This window comes from Ranitomeya imitator, chromosome 6 (assembly GCF_032444005.1).
Source record: "Ranitomeya imitator isolate aRanImi1 chromosome 6, aRanImi1.pri, whole genome shotgun sequence".
NCBI classification, from domain to species: domain Eukaryota; kingdom Metazoa; phylum Chordata; class Amphibia; order Anura; family Dendrobatidae; genus Ranitomeya; species Ranitomeya imitator.
This window is the reverse complement of record NC_091287.1, coordinates 164,886,309-164,906,328: the sequence shown is the minus strand read 5'-3', so window position 1 is coordinate 164,906,328 and position 20,020 is coordinate 164,886,309. Positions and strand designations below refer to the sequence as shown.

The 20,020-nt window shown below is 43.5% G+C and overlaps 1 protein-coding gene across 1 annotated transcript in view; it reads left to right on the top strand.

Moving 5' to 3' along the window:
• The window catches only part of BMPER (BMP binding endothelial regulator), a 398,089-nt gene that overhangs the window by 203,069 nt on the left and 175,000 nt on the right, over positions 1 to 20,020 (top strand). Inside the window, exon 8 of the mRNA XM_069730267.1 lies at positions 5,037 to 5,146. Within this exon, the coding sequence (XP_069586368.1) occupies positions 5,037 to 5,146 (110 nt within the window). The remainder of the gene's footprint in view (positions 1 to 5,036; positions 5,147 to 20,020) is intronic.

Sequence of the window (20,020 nt, the reverse complement as noted above, 5' to 3'; positions counted from 1 at the left end):
CTGGGCCATTTTTTGATCGTTGAGGTCCCGCTGACATCGCTGAATCGGCGTGTGTGACGCCGATTCAGCGATGTCTTCGCTGGTAACCAGGGTAAACATCGGGTAACTAAGCGCAGGGCCGCGCTTAGTAACCCGATGTTTACCCTGGTTACCATCGTTAAAGTAAAAAAAAACAAACGCTACATACTTACCTACCGCTGTCTGTCCCCGGCGCTCTGCTTCTCTGGTCTGGCTGTGAGCGCCGGGCAGCCGGAAAGCAGAGCGGTGACGTCACCGCTCTGCTTTCCGGCCGCTGTGCTCACAGCCAGACCAGAGAAGCAGAGCGCCGGGGACAGACAGCGGTAGGTAAGTATGTAGCGTTTGGTTTTTTTTACTTTAACGATGGTAACCAGGGTAAACATCGGGTTACTAAGCGCGGCCCTGCGCTTAGTTACCCGATGTTTACCCTGGTTACCGGGGTCCTCGGGATCGTTGGTCGCTGGAGAGCTGTCTGTGTGACAGCTCTCCAGCGATCAAACAGCGATGCTGCAGCGATCCGGATCGTTGTCGGTATCGCTGCAGCGTCGCTATGTGTGACGGGGCCTTAAGTCATACTGATGGGGAGTTTAGATTGTGGGCCCAGAGCGAGACAGTGATGGTGATGTCTGTAAAGCGTTGTTGAGCAAGATGATGCTATATAGGCAAGCATAACAATTAAAATAAATGAACCTTGAGTTATACACAACTATGAGACATCACTCATAAAAATTTACTTTACCTCTTTATTCCTCCAATTACATAAAAAGGCATGATATTTTTCTACCTCCTCTAGTCTCAGACAGTGATGGTCATTGTTGGTCAGTGCCATGGACTTTGAGTGGAGCGGCAAAGCACATGCACCTCCAGCATGTTTTTTCATGTTCTCCTCCATTCTTGAATACAGAACCTCTGTTGTGTGCATCATTGGGGGCCCTGCAATCTTGCCAAACTCTTTAAGGAAGGCAATAACTGATCTGATTTCATTTTATATGTTTGTGCCATGTGTTAGCCTTTTTTACGTCAAATGACTTAGGACCGTTGGACTGGAAAAGCTGACTTTTATAATAAATGAAGCTAACCAGTTAAAACAACCACTCACATTTTTGCAGTACATTCCAAATGGCCAGAATTGTGTTTACTGCTGGGATAAACAACAAGGATCCATTACACATGTTTTTGATGAATTTGTCTCTCATAACACAAGTCTCTGTGTAGATACCTTTGAATGGCATTGAATAATAGCCTCCTCTCATACACATATGTAATAAAGATTCATGTGATCTATGATTATGGCTTGATTTTCCTGTGGATTGTTTTAAACATGGGTGCAAGAATCCTAACAAAGTTGAATATTATAGGCTGTTTGTTGTCATAGAGTATAAGGCAGGCAGTTGATTCTCACAGTCTTCAGCTGGTTTTAAAATAAGTGTGGATTGATTTTGCTCATAGGCTCCACTTCATATTGCACTCCAGGTATGAAATGGGCTATTTACTCACACAAACAATAATAACCCTAGATTTTTTTTCTTTTTTTTTTTGCTTTTGTATGATAGAGGGTTTCTGTTATCCCTGTTTTGTCTTCTGTGTCTTGTTCACATTACATTTCTGTCCCATGCTCCATGTGGTGGGGGATGGGACAGTTCATTGATTAGCAGTAGTATAGTGAGGTTTGAGACTCAAGCCTCTCTACCATTAAGAGAACCCCTGTGACAGCGATAGTTAGGGTTCCAGACAGTAAGAAGTATTACTATTTAAATTTCAAGAGCCATTTTATAAAAATCTACATTCTGGAGAATACATATTTTTTGTAATTCGCTCATTCTGCAAAATTATGTCCAGCTGTGTCTGCCATTTTGCTGAGCAGTAAAGGGTCAGCAAAAAGGTTAATAATAAAAAAAATCTCACCACCGACCTCTCCACTGCTCTCTGGTTCCTGTTCGGCTCTCTGCACTTCCGTTGTACACCATCTCTGGCCTGATGTTTGATTGGTCAAGTGACTTATGGCCGTGAGAAGGTACCATGCACAATGTCCTCTAAGGCCTGCTCTGTTGTGAATTCTGTGGCAGAGCTCCCTCCTGTGGTCACAAGTGGTACTGCGGCTTCTGAGTTTCCTTCCTCAGGTGATGTGGTGAAGTCGTTAGGTGCTGCTCTATTTAACTCCACCTAGTGCTTTGCTCCTGGCCTCCAGTCAATGTTCTAGTATTGGTCTTGCTTCCATCTGGATCGTTCCTGTGGCCTGTCTGCTCTGCATACGCTAAGTTTTGCTTGTGTTATTTTTGTTTGCTATTTTTTCTGTTCAGCTTGCTTAATTGGTTTTTCTGGCTTGCTGGAAGCTCTGGGACGCAGAGGGAGCACCTCCGTACCGTTAGTCGGTGCGGAGGGTCTTTTTGCCCCCTCTGCGTGGTTGTTTGAAGGGTTTTGTGTTGACCGCAAAGTTATCTTTCCTATCTTCGGTCTGTTCAGTAAGTTGGGCCTCACTTTGCTAAATCTATTTCATCTCTGCGTTTGCATTTTCATCTCTACTCACAGTCATTATATGTGGGGGGCTGCCTTTTCCTTTGGGGTATTTCTCTGAGGCAAGGTAGGCTTATTTTTCTATCTTAGGCCTAGCTAGTTTCTCAGGCTGTGCCGAGTTGCATAGGGAGCGTTAGGCGCAATCCACGGCTGCCTCTAGTGTGGTTGGATAGGATTAGGGATTGCGGTCAGCAGAGTTCCCACGTCTCAGAGCTCGTCCTATGTCTTTTGGTTATTGTCAGGTCACTTTGTGTGCTCTGAACTTCAAGATCCATTGTGGTTCTGAATTACCTAATCATAACACTGCTCCCATTTTTAAACTGCCTGCTATTGGTTATCTAACACATTATGCATTTGAGATTAATCCATCTGGTTTATGACTATTTGTATTCTTTGAAGTTTATTTAATAATTGTGCCTTTAATAATGTAAGAATACTATAAGATATAAAGGGAGATGCATGTGAAAACGTAATATTCAATTAGCCTTTCTCAGATTCCTTGTAGAATACAAAGGAATACATCACTCCAATTCCAGTATATGAGGGTTTGAGTTTAATGGCATTACAAAAGTGCCATGTGCTAGGGACTTAACCCTTCTGCTCATCAAGAACTGTGTGATATCTATGTACATACTCTCACAAGATAAATCTATACATCTGTTCAAGGGAAAAGCAAATCTACCAGGCGTCCACCACATCTTTTTATAGTCTCCGGTTCATTGAAACGCAACCACAACTACCGCTTCCTCTTTTCTTCCTTTGAAATCATCAGTTTGTCATATATGACAGCTCTAATGAGTAAAAATAAAAAGTTATTGACCCATGATACCTCAACAGACTACAACGGAAGAAATACAGAGGTGTCTAGCAGAGAGCCTTCACCTACTGTGTTCACTTGCAAGACTGTAATAAGCAGCATTCAAATTTTGCTAATCTATACACTTGGTTCTATGGTACATGGAAAAAGAAACATGTGGCCTCCACTTTGCGTGTTTTAGCATCAGCAGACTCTTAAAAATGATCATGGCTCATGAATTACCATGTGCACACATGAGACATCTGGCCTCTACGTATTTTAAGCAAAAAAACACGGTTGTGCCAAATTCTGGATAAAGTATACAGCAATATTATGGATTTGTACAAGCTTTGATTTGTACAGAACTGTAATTTAGCACCCATAAAGCTCTATATTGGCGCTACTGTAAATATGTGTCCAATTTCAAAAAGGAAGTGTAGATAGTTGTTGTCTGTTGGAATATTTCTGTACTATGGAGGGGCTCCAATTGGTGTCATAAAGATCATCTACAGCTCTGTAATATAGATTGTAGGGTTTGTTTTGTGTCATGGAAACAGGCTGTGGACATATAGGTCTATCATGTATATCAGGGGTGTCAAACTGCATTCCTCGAGGTACTGCACAGGTGATAATTTAATCACCTACACAAATAAAGAGTTGGTGATTAAATTATCACCTGTGCAGTACAAGGAAATCCTGAAAACATGACATCCCTGATGGATATGATCCTCAAGGTTAAACTGTGTTTCTGAATACGAATATAAGCTGCGATCGATGGAGTTGCCACAAATCATCTCCTGACCCGAACTCAACAGAATCAGAAGCATATATGAGACTGTTGATTTCTGATCAAGAGTCCCACGGACAGCACATAAATGATATTACGTATTCAGACTGTGAAATGTAGCTGGGTAAAACAATTCAACCAGTCAAAAAGGAAAAATTTTGAATGTTTCTCCTTATCATAGTGTGGGGTATAAATCCAATAATCCAATAATGTTTCCGTGAATTAAGCAGTAGAAACATTGAATTTAATTCTAAGGTTAAGTTCAGATGATGAATTTTGGTGAATTTTTGATGCTACATATTTTTGTTGTCTAAAAAAGCTCAGCATACTATAGTTCCATCAAAGTGAAATCTCATGCTGACTGTGCTTTTTTATGCAGGGTAAACTGATCTATGGTGCGTTTTTGAAATCTGCAACATTTCATTTTCTTTTGCGGTAAATATGCTATTATGAAAATCCAAAGGTAAAAATGCATAGGCAAACACATATGCATTTTTGCAGGAGAAATGCATTAAAAATGCATGTAATACGCACATGACATTATCAATAAACTTTCATCAATGCTGAGAAACAGTAAAAAATAAAAACAAAGTAGTTTTATAAAAAACTTACAAAAGACCAGAAGCAGAAAAAGCACAATAAAAGCTAATGTAAAAAACACAAGAAAAAAAAGAAAGAAATTTTGCTAATTTGTGCAGAAATTTTGTAGAAAATCTTCAATATCAAAAACACCCCAAATACTCATCCTGGGAATTTAGCCTAAGAATATTTTGAGGTAGTACTTTATTTTTACAGACTGATTTTTTTTCTATCTTTGTTTCATGTGACTCTTATTTTCTTATGGCTTTAGAAAAGCTTTTTGATATAGTTGCATTCATTTATTTGCGTTGTTATTTCATATATTTTATTGCCTCTTTTTAGGCCAAAGAAAAGTGTTTGACCTGCCTTCTGGCAGTTGCCTCTTTCGAAGTGATGTCTACGACAATCATTCCAGTTTTATGCATGACAGCTGCACAACATGCACCTGCAGGGTAAGTAGAGCACCTGCAGCCAAATACAAACTCTCACTTTGGATGCCTCTTCTTATATGTGTCACTTGTCCAGATGCAACTTAAGCCAAAAATATTGGAGACTGAGCTCAGTGGAACTGAAGGATTTAGTGACATGTTGTTTTATCATTAATGCAAAAAATATGTATTTAAAAAAGAAACACTTTTTTAACATAAGACAGTCTTTTTTCAACAATTATTGCTCTGTACGATTTCTGAGGACCGATTTGTCATGAGTGTGCTTGAGGAGATTTTCAGTAATGTTTGGTCAATGTGTCAGTTTTTACAAGAGATGAGCAGATTGATCTCTGGTGGATCGAAGTTGAGTCAAATTTTCTGAAATTCGAGGTTCCATAGAAATGCAATCAATCACCTTACAATTTGAATCATGATTCGTATTCGTAAAAAATGCCATCATTTGTGTTAGCTAACTATTTAAAAAAAACAGACGAAAGCTAATATCTTATTACTCAACTCTATGGCCAGACTTTTACTAGTTTCTAGCTGTCCAATCCTATTCTTTGCCACATCTCAGGCCTCTTCAATATAGTCCAAGACTTCTAGCCATGATCAGGCCTCAGGGGTCACTGCACATTGTAAAGTCACAAGGTTCATTGCGATTTTACCATGCATAGAAGTCCTGGCCTGTAGTAATGGCACGCAACATCAAAAAGAAGAAGACCAGATAACTGGCAACAAACATTGAGCAGATGGGCTGCCAGAGTAGTGAACAACATGGTGAGTATTATTTTTGTGTTTGTTCTTTTAACATCTTAAGTTCATTTTGCTTTCGGGTCTTGAGGGACCCCACGAGAAAAGTTAGGAATATTCAGTTCAATTTCAATCAAATCCATTGTTAACATTAGGAGAAGCCAGCAAAGTCGAGTCCCAAATGATCTGATCATCACTATTTTTTACCATTAGTGTGTCATCCATTTTTCTTGTATGTAAGAGAAAAAAAAATGCACCCTTATATCTAATTAAATGTTTTTTTCAAGGACCCATTCATTTTAATGGATGATTTTGATCCTGAAATGTGATCAAAAGTGGGCATATCACCATTTTATTGATAATTCTTCTGAGAAAAAAATGAATTTATCCTTTGATTATAATGGGTATGATCAGTGAAAAACACAGATAGAACACGTACAGGAAGCATGGATGTGTGAATAACGTGTGAATGGGATATTTTCAAGGGAATCTGTCTAAAGGATCAACCATCCTAAGCCATTCACATGCACATGAAAAGTGGTATTGTAAAAGTTTCGGCACTACTGTTCAAAATTACCGTTATTGTGAACAGTTAAGCAAGTTGAAGGTGAAATGATCTCTATAATGCCTCACGTTAAAAATGACACATCCCCTTTGTATTTTAGGGGGGGGGAATTATATATATATAATTCCAAAAAAGAGGCAGGACTCCATTGTTTCAGTGGAAAAATGTTCAGGATTTTAATCAACCCACATGTCTGGGCGACGTTTCGGCTACAAATGAGCCTTTCTCAAGGCTTGAGAAAGGCTCATTTGTAGCCAAAATGTCGTCCAGACATGTGGGTTGATTAAAATCCTGCACATTTTTCCACTGAAACAATGGAGTGCTGCCTCTTTTTTGGAATTGTATGAAGTTTGGATAATCATTGGACGGATTGTCTAGGGGCCTTGCACCCGAAGATAAGTAATTATACTGTGCTGTTCCTTTTTTTTGTATATATATATATATATATATATATATATATATATATATATATACAGCTCTGGCAAAGATTGAGAGACCACTGCAAAATGTTCAGTTTGTCTGATTTTTCTCTCCATAGGTATATTTTTGAGTAAAATGTAAATTGTTCTTTTATTCTATAAACTTCTGACAACATGTCTCCGAATTTCCAAGCAATAAATTTAGTATTTTTTTTCTGACAAAGAAAAATGGTCAAATTAAAAAACAACAACATTGCTTTCAGACCTCAAATAATGCAAAGAAAACAAGTTCATAATCATTTAGAAACAACAATTCTAATGTTTTAACTCAGGAAGAGTTCAGAAATCAATATTTTGTGGAATAACCATGATTTTTAATCACATCTTTCATGAATCTTGGCCTGCTTTCCACTAGTCTTTTACACTGCTTTTGGCACAAAAATGAAAGCAGTTCATCTTTGTTAGATGGCTTGTGACTATCCATCATCCTCTTGATTACATTCCAGAGGTTTTCAATGGGGTTCAGGTCTGGAAATTGTGCTGCGTATGACAGGGTTTTGATGTGGTGGTCTCTTAATTTTTGCTACAGCTGTATTTTATTTTTCCCATCTTTTACACTTTAAAAATTACAAAAAGAAAAATGGACAGATGCAAAAGCATGGTTAATACCTAGTAGCACCACCTTTTGAAAGTATCACAGCTTGTAAACACTATTTGTAGCCAGTCAAGAGTCTTTCATTTATTGCTTGAGGGAATATCATCCATTCTTCCTTGGAAAATTCTTCCAGTTCTTTGAGATTAATCAAGGATAGATGTGATCCTAAAATACTTTGTGTTATATATTCAAACAATGAGCAGGAGTAAAGTGACCAGAAAAGCACAAGAACAATTAATCTGATTCTTAAAATATAACTTGCAATTTGTATTCAATATACAATTCATTAAAACAAAACAAACAAAAACATAAAAGGAAAGGCCTCCAATGTGAGAAATGTTAATGACTAAGGATATCATTAAACACATATTTCATTAATCATGGTATACAATTCTTATTAAAAGAGAATATAAGTGTATTTCATCTATCTGTATGGTGCCAGGAAGGAAAGGCAATTTGCCTGAAAAGACCTATGAAGTTTGCCACTAGAGAAGTGCTGTGCAGGGTTTATAAAAAGTGCCTGTGCTTATAATATAGCAAAGTAGCTGCCTGTATACTTTATGCTGTGTATGACAGTGTTACGTGCAGGGCTCCTTTCTCTAAAGTCCACCAGACTACTGAGATGATATAATTTGCAGCAATTGAGGCTATACACATTTAGCAATAGCTGCAAATAAAACATGCATACCTGATGACTTACCATGTGGTTTCGCCTCCCACATACCGGGTGAAGTTAACCCGCATTTGTTTATGTTATACTGTCATATACTGTCCGTCATAAGCACTAAGCAGCAGGTGTCATCTCTGCACGGTGGACCCCGGGCTGTGAACGCACCTTATATCCTCTTTAATATTATTTGGTGCGTTCCACCAGCCCTAACATTATACTAGTGCCAGGGTCTGGCTAGTTATGGTGGACGAACAGCGACTGCAGCAGTACATCCAGCAGCTGGAGGACAGGTTGGTGGCTCTCGAGCGCACAACCTCAGCCGTGGATGTTACCACAGTAGCTGTTCAGGCTGCTAGCATGGCTGCAGCTAGTTTGTCCACTGCCACCCTTGTTTCAGCCTTATCTCGCCTCCCACTGCCAGATAAGTTTTCCGGTGAAAGCAAGTCATGTAGGGAATTTCTGAGCCAGTGTGCTACACATCTTGAGCTCCTGGCTGCACACGTCCCTTCAGAGCAGGCCAAGGTGGGATTCATTAAATTTCTCCTGTCGGACAGGGCATTGCCGTGGGAGCGTGACAATCATGTGGTGCAGAGTGCTCCACGGTTCCTGAGTACTCTGAAACAGGCATTTTTGGGACCTTGAGTCACCCATGATACGGCTCTCCAACTGCTAGCACTGACACAGGGCTTGCTATCATCAGCCATTTTGCTATCCACTTCCAGACTTTAGCATCTGAGTAAGAGTGGCCAGACAAAGTCTTTATCCCTGTATTTTGGAGGAGACTGGCTGACCATATGAAGGATGCTTTGGCCACTAGGGAGATTCCCGCCACACTGGAGGAGCTAATAGCGATGTCAACTCTCATCGACCTTCGTTTTAACAAGCGAAGGTTGGAGCGAGCCCAGTGTAGGCAGGGGTTTTGGCTGGCTCCCACCTTCGCCAAACCTCTGGAATCTCCGGTCCAGGCATCCGAGACGCATGAGGCCATGGAGGTGTCACAAGCAGATTCTAAGTCCCGGACCGCTCATGCACTGAAGGTTTGTCAAGTGTGCCGGCAGTCAGAACATCTTGCCTCCAGATGTCCTCAGCGGTCAGGAAAATGCCCCCGTTTAGTGACCATCAAGGGTACAATTACCATTGGCCTATCCACTCATACGGTAATGCTTTGCGTGGATTCGGGGTGGAGGGCAACCTTATGTCTTCTGCCTTTGCCCAATGGCAGTGACTGTACGAGTGGTAAATGGGTCAACACTGCCCTCACAGATAACTCATCAGACCATCCCATTTACACTATCCATGTCTCCATCCCATCTGGAAATCATCTCCCTGCTAGTCATTCTTGAGGGAATTGATGAGGTCCTCTTAGGGAAACCATGGCTACGCTACCACTCCCCTCATATAGAGTGGTCCTCAGGGAGATCTCTGGGATGGAGGGAATCCTGAGAGGGTAGATGTCAGAGGGAATCCATTCAGGTTGCTACTACAGAGGTACCCGGATATATTTCCTCTCTCCCTAAACACTATTGGTGCTATGCGGACGTGTTCTCCAAGAAGGCTGCGGAGACCATTCCGTCTCACCACCCCTATGACTGCCCAATTAACCTCTTTCCTGGTGCTGAGCCTCCCCAGGGTCTAGTCTATCCACCATCCCTCCTGGAGATGGAGGCAAGGACTCAGTACATCCAGGAGAATCTGGAAAGAGGATTCATTAGGAAGTCTGTGTCACCTGCAGGGCAGGGTTCTTCATGCAGAAGAAGAACGGAGAACTATGTCCATGCATAGGTCTTAACACCATCACCAATAAGAACAAGTACCTTCTGCCCCTGATATCTGAGCTAATTGATAGGTTGCAGGGAGCAAGGGTTTTTAGTAAACTTGATCTACAAGGTGCTTACAACCTGATTTGCATCCGTGAGGGGGGATGAATGGAAGATGGCATTTAACACCAGGGAAGGCCACTATGAGTATCTGGTGATGCCCTTTGGGCTCTGTAATACCCCTGTCATTTTCCAGGACTTTGTAAATGATATCTTCTTGGACATGCTCACCACCTCGGTCATAGTCTATCTGGATGATACTCTCATCTACTCTCCAGATATAGACTCCCATCAGAGAGATGTTTGCAAAGTCTTCAACCTCCTACAGGCAAACGCCCTCTATGCCAAGTTGGAGAAGTGTGTGTTTGAACAGGAGTCCTTGCCTTCCTTGGCTAAATCATCTCCACCCAGGGATTGGCTATGGATCCTGCCAAGCCACAGGCTGTGACGGACTGGCAAGAACCCCATTCTCTTAAAGCGGTGCAGTGCTTTATGGGGTTCATTACCTATTATCGTCAATTCATCCCTCATTTCTCAACTTTAGTAGCTCCCTTGGTAGCCCTCACCAAGAAGGGAGCAAATCTCAAATTGTGGGAATTTGCCTGTAAGAGGTCGAAAACTTTGCAAACATCTCTCCACTGGTGGGAGTCAGTATCTGGAGAGAAGATAAGAATATCATCCAGATAGACTATGACCGAGTTGGAGAGCATATCCCAGAAGATGTCATTCACAAAGTCTTGGAAAACAGCTGGGGCATTACAGAGCCCAAAGGGCATCACTGGGTATTCATAGTGCCCATCCCTGGTGTTAAAAGCCGTCTTCCCTTCGTCCCCCTTACGGATTAGAATCAGGTTGTAAGCACCCCGCAGATTAAATTTAGTAAATACCCTTGCTCCACGAAGCCTATCAAAGAGCTCAGATATCAGGGGCAGTGGGTACTTATTCCTAACGGTGATGGCGTTAAGACCCCTGTAGACTATGCATGGACGTAGGTCCCCATTCTTCTTCTGCATGAAGAAGAACCCACCCCCAGCAGGTGACACTGACTTCCTAATATATCCTCTTGCCCGATTCTCCTGGATGTACTGAGACATTGCCTCCGTCTCTGAGAGAGATAATGAATAGACTTGACCCCGGGGAGGCTCTGCACCAGGCAAGAGGTCAATAGGACAGTCATAGGAGCGGTGAGGCGGAAGGGACTCTGCAGTAAATGGGATGGTCTGGTGAGTAATCTGTGAGAGCAGTGTCGACCCATTCACCACTCGCACGGTTACTGGTTTGGCGAGCATCACCAGGGGTATTGAGTGACGTTGGGTGAAGGCAGAAGACATAAAATTGCCCTCCGCCCCAGAGTCCATGCAAAGCTCTACCGTAAGAGTGGATGAGCCAATGATAATTGTCTCCTTAAAAGACAGTTTAGAGGAAAACGTCGCTGTGTCTAGTGAACCACCTCTTACGGTTACTAGACGCGATCATTTTCCCGACCGCTGGGAACATTTATTGGCATAATGTCCTAACTGCTGGCAGATATTACAGACCACGGGTGCTCGAGTGGCCCGGGACTCTGCAGTCTCCCATTTATCCCCAGCTGCAGAGAAGCCTGCTCAGCAGAGATGTCAGTCCCAGCATCTTGCTCAAGCTAATGCTGAGCACCTGGTTACTGCTGCCATCCCAGGTTCATCTATTGTAACCAGCATTAATCAGCGGTGAGCAGACGCTCCAGGGACTAAGTCCTACTTTTTGCCAAATGAGCATGCCCATGGGACGACCTCTCATTGGATGTCAGGGGTCACATGCTCAGGTCCTGAAGTGATCCTGATTGAACCATGCGGAAGGTCCCGGAAGCACACAACTATAACAGGTTCGCATGGCCGCTCGGCCATGCACTAGTATAAATCCAGAGTCATGTATATGTGGATGTGTGTATGCAATCTGATGAAAGCTCCTAAATGATCCCCTTCCCTAGCGTTGTTGACTGAGTGTGGGTGATTGGAGCTAACTAGCGCCAGATTTTGCCATCCAGCACAAGGCACGACAGTACTGCAACTACAGCAGCGTCCGTCAGAGCGGCGCCATGCGCTAATAGTGCGCTTTCCTGGACCAAGCTTAGGGTGGTTAGTGGCGTTTGCCAGAGCGGTGCTGTATGCACATAGTGTGGTAAATCTTTAGTTTGTTTTTCGTTGGCACCGCAGGACTCTAACTGCGTGTCCTTGGGGCAGAGTCCTGTGACCAAAACACTAGAGTTCACTCTGTGGTATTGCGGCCCTGTGACGCAACAGGGTTCGCCCCCTACATACCGGGTGAAGTTAACCAGCGTGTATTTATGTTATCCCGCCATATACTGTCCGTCATTACTAAGCAGCAGGTGTCATCTCTGTATGGTGGAACCTAAGCTGCAAACGCACCTTCTATCCTCTTTTGAACAAGCCATAACTCTAGCAGGCTGGTCAAGGTCTGAAAACTTGGTCAAAGTTATCTGAACAAACAAATCTCGAAGGGTGCCCAATCTTTTGCATCAGCCAATTTTCCTTTTTGTAATTTTTAAAGTGAAAAAATACAAGATATATATTTATTTTTTTGCCTAAAATACAAATGAAATGTTTAATCTTTAACTTAAGGCCTTTTAGAGATACCGTATATACTCGAGTATAAGCCGACCCCCCTAATTTTGCCACAAAAAACTGGGAAAACTTATTGACTCGAGTATAAGCCTAGGGTGGAAATGCAGCATTTACCGGTGAATTTCAAAAATAAAAATAGATCATTATTTCCCCATAGCTGTGCCATATAGTGCTCTGCACCGTTCATATTTTCCCATAGCTGTGCCCCATATAGTGCTCTGCACCGTTCATGATTGTCCCATAGCTGTGCCCCATATTGTGCTCGGCACCGTTCATTATTGCCCCATATCTGTGCCCCATATACAATGCTCTGCACCGTTCATTTTGTCCCATAGCTGTGCCCCATACAGTGCTCTGCACCGTTCATTGTGCCACATACAGTGCTCAGGACCGTTCATTGTGCCCCATACAGTGCTCAGCACCGTTCATTGTGCCCCATACAGTACTCTGCACCGTTCATTGTGCCCCATACAGTGCCAGTGCTCTGCACCGTTCATTGTGCCCCATACAGTGCTCAGCACCGTTCATTGTGCCCCATACAGTGCTCAGCACCGTTCATTGTGCCCCATACAGTGCTCTGCACCGTTCATTGTGCCCCATACAGTGCCAGTGCTCTGCACCGTTCATTGTGCCCCATACAGTGCCAGTGCTCTGCACCGTTCATTGTGCCCCATACAGTGCCAGTGCTCTGCACCGTTCATTGTGCCCCATACAGTGCTCTGCACCGTTCATTGTGCCCCATACAGTGCCAGTGCTCTGCACCGTTCATTGTGCCCCATACAGTGCCAGTGCTCTGCACCGTTAATTGTGCCCCATACAGTGCCAGTGCTCTGCACCGTTCATTGTGCCCCATACAGTGCTCTGCACCGTTCATTGTGCCCCATACAGTGCCAGTGCTCTGCACCGTTAATTGTGCCCCATACAGTGCCAGTGCTCTGCACCGTTCATTGTGCCCCATACAGTGCCAGTGCTCTGCACCGTTCATTGTGCCCCATACAGTGCCAGTGCTCTGCACCGTTCATTGTGCCCCATACAGTGCCAGTGCTCTGCACCGTTAATTGTGCCCCATACAGTGCCAGTGCTCTGCACCGTTCATTGTGCCTCATACAGTGCCAGTGCTCTGCACCGTTCATTGTGCCCCATACAGTGCCAGTGCTCTGCACCGTTCATTGTGCCCCATAGATGCTCCACATAAATCTGTGCCGCCGCTGCTGCAATTAAAAAAAAAACCACATACTCACCTCTCTTGCTTGCAGTTCCCGGCGTCTCGTTCCGGCGTCTGGTCCCGGCGTCTCTGCTCTGACTGATCAGGCAGAGGGCGCCGCGCACACTATATGCGTCATCGCGCCCTCTGACCTGAACAGTCAGAGCGCAGACGCCGGGAAGATGGAGGCGCCAGGAAGATGGAGCGGCGCCCGGCGGCTGGAACGCGGACAGGTGAATATTACATACTTACCTGGTCCCGACGTCCGGCTCCCTCTGCCTGTCACAGCTGGTCTTCGGTGCCGCAGCTTCTTTCTCTAATCAGCGGTCACCGGCACCGCTGATTAGAGAAATGAATACGCGGCTCCACCCCTATGGGAGGTGGAGCCGCCTATTCATTTTTCTAATGAGCGGTCCCACGTGACCGCTGAACAGGGGAAGAGCTGCAGCACCGAAGACCGTGGGACGGCAGGGGGAGCGTCAGGATCGCTGGGACTAGGTAAGTATGCCTCAGCGCCCTCTCCCCCTCACCCGCCGACCCTGCCACCCACCTTGACTAGAGTATAAGCCGAGAGGGGCACTTTCAGTCCAAAAATTTGGGCTGAAAATCTCGGCTTATACTCGAGTATATACGGTAATTTAATCTTCAACTTGCTTAACTGTTCACAATAACATTAATTTTGACAAGGTGTATCCAAACTTTTACAAGCCACTGTAGGTCATATAAAGTTGAATATAATGTTGATATCTGTGATCTGATGTGTTATTCCTGAGAAAGCCACGATTTTCATAATATGTAATTAAGCTGTAGGGATCTATTAGGTGAACATAAATCTGCATGAGAATCTGCCTCCAAAGTTTATTTTAAATGAAATGGGGTCTTACCAGTGTGATGCACATAATGACTAACAGTATGCCCTCCTGAAGTACATACTGTATCTCACATTGATATATAAAATAAACTTTGGAGGCAGACTAAACGGTCTATGACCTAGATGCCCATATACAGTTGAAACCAGAAATTTACATTCACTATATTAAAAGACACATATGCTTGTTTTTCTCAATATCTGACATGACATCAGAATCAGAATAAACCTTTCCCATTTTAGGTCAATTAGGATTACCATAATTATTAATATTTGCGAAATGCCAGAATAATGAGAAAGAGAGAATGTTTTAAGGCATTTTTATTACCTACTGCAAAGTCAAAAGTTAAATATACTAACATTACTATGCCTTTAAACAATTCTGGACTGACCATATGATGATGTCATGTGTTTGGAAGCTTCTGATAGTTTTATTTTTTTTTTTGCAACATCTGACTTAGAGACACATCTGTAGATGTATTTTAATGCACACCTGAAACACACTGATTCTTTGTGTAGCATCATAGGAAAGTCTAAAAAAAATAAGCCTAGATGTCAGGAAGAGAATTGCGGGCTTGCACAATGGCTCATATATGGCTCACCCTTGGGTACAATTTTGAGATACCTGAAGGTGCCTTGTTAATCCGTAGAAACAATTACACGTAAGTACAAACAAGATGGGAATGTCCAGTCGTCAAACCGCTCAGGAAGGAATCAGGTTCTGTGTCCCAGAGATGAACGTGCTTTGGTCCAACATGTGCAGATCAACCCAAAGACAAAATAAAAAGACCTTGTGAAGATGATGGTGGAAGCTGGTAAGATTGTGTCAGTATCTACACTGAAACAAGTACTGTATCAACATGGGCTGAAAGGCTACTCTGCCAGGAAGAAGCCATTACTCCAAAAGAAGCATAGAAAAGCCAGATTAATGCTTGCAAATGCACACAGGAACAAAGATCTTAATTTTTGGAGACATGTCCTGTGGTCTGATGACGCTAAAATTTAATTTCTTGAGCATAATGACCATCTTTACATTTGTAGGAGAAAGAGAGAAGCTTGGAGGCCTAAGAACACCATTCCAACTGTGAAACATGGGGGTGGCAACATCATGTTGTGGGGTTGTTTTGCTGCAGGGGAGGGTCTGGTGTACTTCACAAAATTGATGAGAAAAGAAAATGATGTGGAAATACTGAAGCAACATCTCAAGACAACAGCTAGGAAGTTAAAGGGACTCTGTCACCTGAATTTGGCGGGCTATGTAAATGCCCTGTGTCCGGTCCGATGGGCAGTGTTTCCTCTTCTTTCATTCCCCCCTTCCTTTCCCGCTGTCCGCAATATTTTCTTGAAGTTGAGTAGGTTTCCTCTGTAGTTCATGCGTGCGCAATGCAATTTTGCCTTGCGCACATGCAGTATGCGGTATGCGGGCAAAGCCGAAAAGCATTACTGCACATGTGCAGCTGCACTATGTCCCGGAAGTATTTATTGTGTTCCGGGGACACAGTGCGGTGGCGGAAATGGGCCTTCCAAATGGACAAGAACCCAAAGCATTCTGGCAAAATGGTAACAAAGTGGCTTAACCCCTTTCTGACATCGGACGTACTATCCCGTCGAGGTGGGGTGGGCCCCCATGACCATGGACAGGATAGTACGTCCAGCGCGATCCGCGGCGCTCACGGGGGGAGCGCCGCCGATCGCGGCCGGGTGTCAGCTGCCTATCGCAGCTGACATCCGGCACTATGTGCCAGGAGCGGTCACGGACCGCCCCCAGCACATTAACCCCTGGCACACCGCGATCAAAGATGATTGCGATGTGCCGGCGGTGCAGGGAAGCATCGCGCAGGGAGGGGGCTCCCTGCGGGCTTCCCTGAGCGCCCCGCAGCAACGCGATGTGATCGCGTTGCTGCGAGGGTCTTACCTCCCTCCCTGCCTGCTCGAGCCCCGGATCCAAGATGGCCACGGATCCGGGTCCTGCAGGGAGGGAGGTGGCTTCACAGAGCCTGCTCAGAGCAGGCACTGTGAAGCAGCCTGCACTGCTCTCAGATCGGTGATCTGACAGAGTGCTGTGCAAACTGTCAGATCACTGATCTGTGATGTCCCCCCCTGGGACAAAGTAAAGAAGTAAAAAAAAATTTTTTCAAATGTGTAAAAAAAAATAAAAAAAAAATATTCCAAAATAATGAAAAAAAAAAAATATTATTCCCATAAATACATTTCTTTATCTAAATAAAAAAAACAAAAACAATAAAAGTACATATATTTAGTATCGCCGCGTCTGTAACGGCCCGACCTTTAAAACTGGCCCACTAGTTAACCCCTTCAGTAAACACCGTAAGAAAAAAAAAAAAAAACGAGGCAAAAAACAACGCTTTATTATCATACCCTCGAACAAAAAGTGGAATAACACGCGATCAAAAAGACAGATATAAATAACCATGGTACCGCTGAAAACGTCATCTTGTCTCGCAAAAAAGAGCCGCCATACAGCATCATCAGCAAAAAACTAAAAAAGTTATAGTCCTGAGAATAAAGCGATGCAAAAATAATTATTTTTTCTATAAAATAGTTTTTATCGTATAAAAGCGCCAAAACATAAAAAAATGATATAAATGAGGTGTCGCTGTAATCGTACTGACCCGAAGAATAAAACTGCTTTATCAATTTTACCAAACGCGGAACGGTATAAACGCCTCCCCCAAAAGAAATTCATGAATAGCTGGTTTTTGGTCATTCTGCCTCACAAAAATGCCCGAAAATGTTACCAATAAAAACGTCAACTCGTCCCGCAAAAAACAAGACCTCACATGACTCTGTGGACCAAAATATGGAAAAATTATAGCTCTCAAAATGTGGTAACGCAAAAAATATTTTTTGCAATAAAAAGCGTCTTTCAGTGTGTGACGGCTGCCAATCATAAAAATCCGCTAAATAACCCGCTATAAAAGTAAATCAAACCCCCCTTCATCACCCCCTTAGTTAGGGAAAAATTAAAAAAATGTATTTATTTCCATTTTCCCATTAGGGTTAGGGCTAGGGTTAGGGCTAGGGTTAGGTCTAGGGCTAGGGCTAAGGTTAGGGCTAGGGTTAGGGCTAGGGTTAGGGCTAGGGTTAGGGTTAGGGCTAGGGTTAGGGCTAGGGTTATGGTTAGGGCTAGGGTTAGGGTTAGGGCTAGGGTTAGGGTTAGGGCTAGGGTTAGGGCTACAGTTTGGGTTGGGGCTAAAGTTAGGGTTCGGGTTGGGGCTAAAGTTACAGTTAGGGTTTAGATTACATTTACAGTTGGGAATAGGGTTGGGATTAGGGTTAGGGGTTTGTCAGGGTTAGAGGTGTGGTTAGGGTTACTGTTGGGATTAGGGTTAGGGGTGTGTTTGGATTAGGGTTTCAGTTATAATTGTTGAGTTTCCACTGTTTAGGCACATCAGGGGCTCTCCAAACGCGACATGGCGTCCGATCTCAATTCCAGCCAATTCTGCGTTGAAAAAGTAAAACAGTGCTTCTTACCTTCCGAGCTCTCCCGTGTGCCCAAACAGGGGTTTACCCCAACATATGGGGTATCAGCGTACTCAGGACAAATAGGACAACAACTTTTGGGGTCCATTTTCTCCTGTTACCCTTGGGAAAATACAAAATAATTTTTGTGGGAAAAAAAGATTTTTTATTTTCACGGCTCTGCGTTATAAACTGTAGTGAAACACTTGCGGGTTCAAAGTTCTCACAACACATCTAGATTAGTTCCCTGGGGGGTCTAGTTTCCAATATGGGTTCACTTGTGGGGGGTTTCTACTGCTTAGGTACATTAGGGGTTCTGCAAACGCAATGTGACGCCTGCAGACCATTCCATCTAAGTCTGCATTCCAAATGGCGCTCCTTCCCTTCCGAGCTCTGCCATGCGCTCAAACGGTGGTTCCCCCCAACATACAGGGTATCAGCGTACTCAGGACAAATTGGAGAACAACTTTTGGGGTCGAATTTCTCCTCTTACCCTCGGGAAAATACAAAACTGGGGGCTAAAAAATAATTTTGGGGGGAAAGATTTTTTTTTTTAATTTTCACGGCTCTGCGTTACAAACTGTAGTGAAACACTTGGGGGTTCAAAGCTATCACAACACATCTAGATGAGTTCCTTAGGGGGTCTAGTTTCCAAAATGGTGTCCCTTGTGGGAGGTTTCTACTGTTTAGGTACATTAGGGGCTCTGCAAATGCAATGTGACACCTGCAGACCATTCCATCTAAGTCCTCAATCCAAATGGAGCTCCTTCCCTTCCGAGCCCTCCCATGCGCCCAAAGAGTGGTTCCCCCCCACATATGGGGTATCAGCGCACTCAGGACAAATTGGACAACAAATTGTGGGGTCTAATTTCTCATGCTACCCTCGGGAAAATACAAAACTGGGGGCTAAAAAATAATTTTTGTGGGAAAAAATTTTTGTTTTATTTTTACGCCTCTCCATTATAAACTTCTGTGAAGCCCTTGGTGGGTCAAAGCGCTCAGCACACATCTAGATAAGTTCCTAAGGGGGTCTACTTTCCAAAATGGTGTCACTTGTGGGGGGTTTCTACTGTTTAGGTACATTAGGGGCTCTGCAAACGCAATGTGACACCTGCAGACCATTCCATCTAAGTCTGCATTCAAATGGCACTCCTTCCCTTCCGAGCCCTCCCATGTGCCAAAACAGTGGTTCCCCCCACATATGGTGTATCATCGCACTCAGGACAAATTGGGCAACAAATTTTGGGGTCCAATTTCTCCTGTTACCCTCGGGAAAATACAAAACTGGGGGCTAAAAAAATAATTTTTGTGGGAAAAAAATTTTGTTTTATTTTTACGGCTCTGCATTATAAACTTCTGTGAAGCACTTGGTGGGTCAAAGTGCTCACCACATCTCTAGATAAGTTCCTTAGGGGGTCTACTTTCCAAAATGGTGTCACTTGTGGGGGGTTTCAATGTTTAGGCACATCAGTGGCTCTTCAAACGCAACATGGCGTCCCATCTCAATTCCTGTCAATTTTGCATTGAAAAGTCAAATGGCGCTCCTTCCCTTCCGAGCTCTCCCATCCGCCCAAACAGTGGTTTACCCCCACATATGGGCTATCAGCGTACTCAGGACAAATTGTACAACAACTTTTGGGGTCCAATTTCTTCTCTTACCCTTGGGAAAATAAAAAATTGGGGGCGAAAATATAATTTTTGTGAAAAAATATGATTTTTTATTTTGACGGTTCTACATTATAAACTTCTGTGAAGCACTTGGTGGGTTAAAGTGCTCACCACACCTCTAGATAAGTTCCTTAGGGGGTCTACTTTCCAAAATGGTGTCACTTGTGGGGGGTTT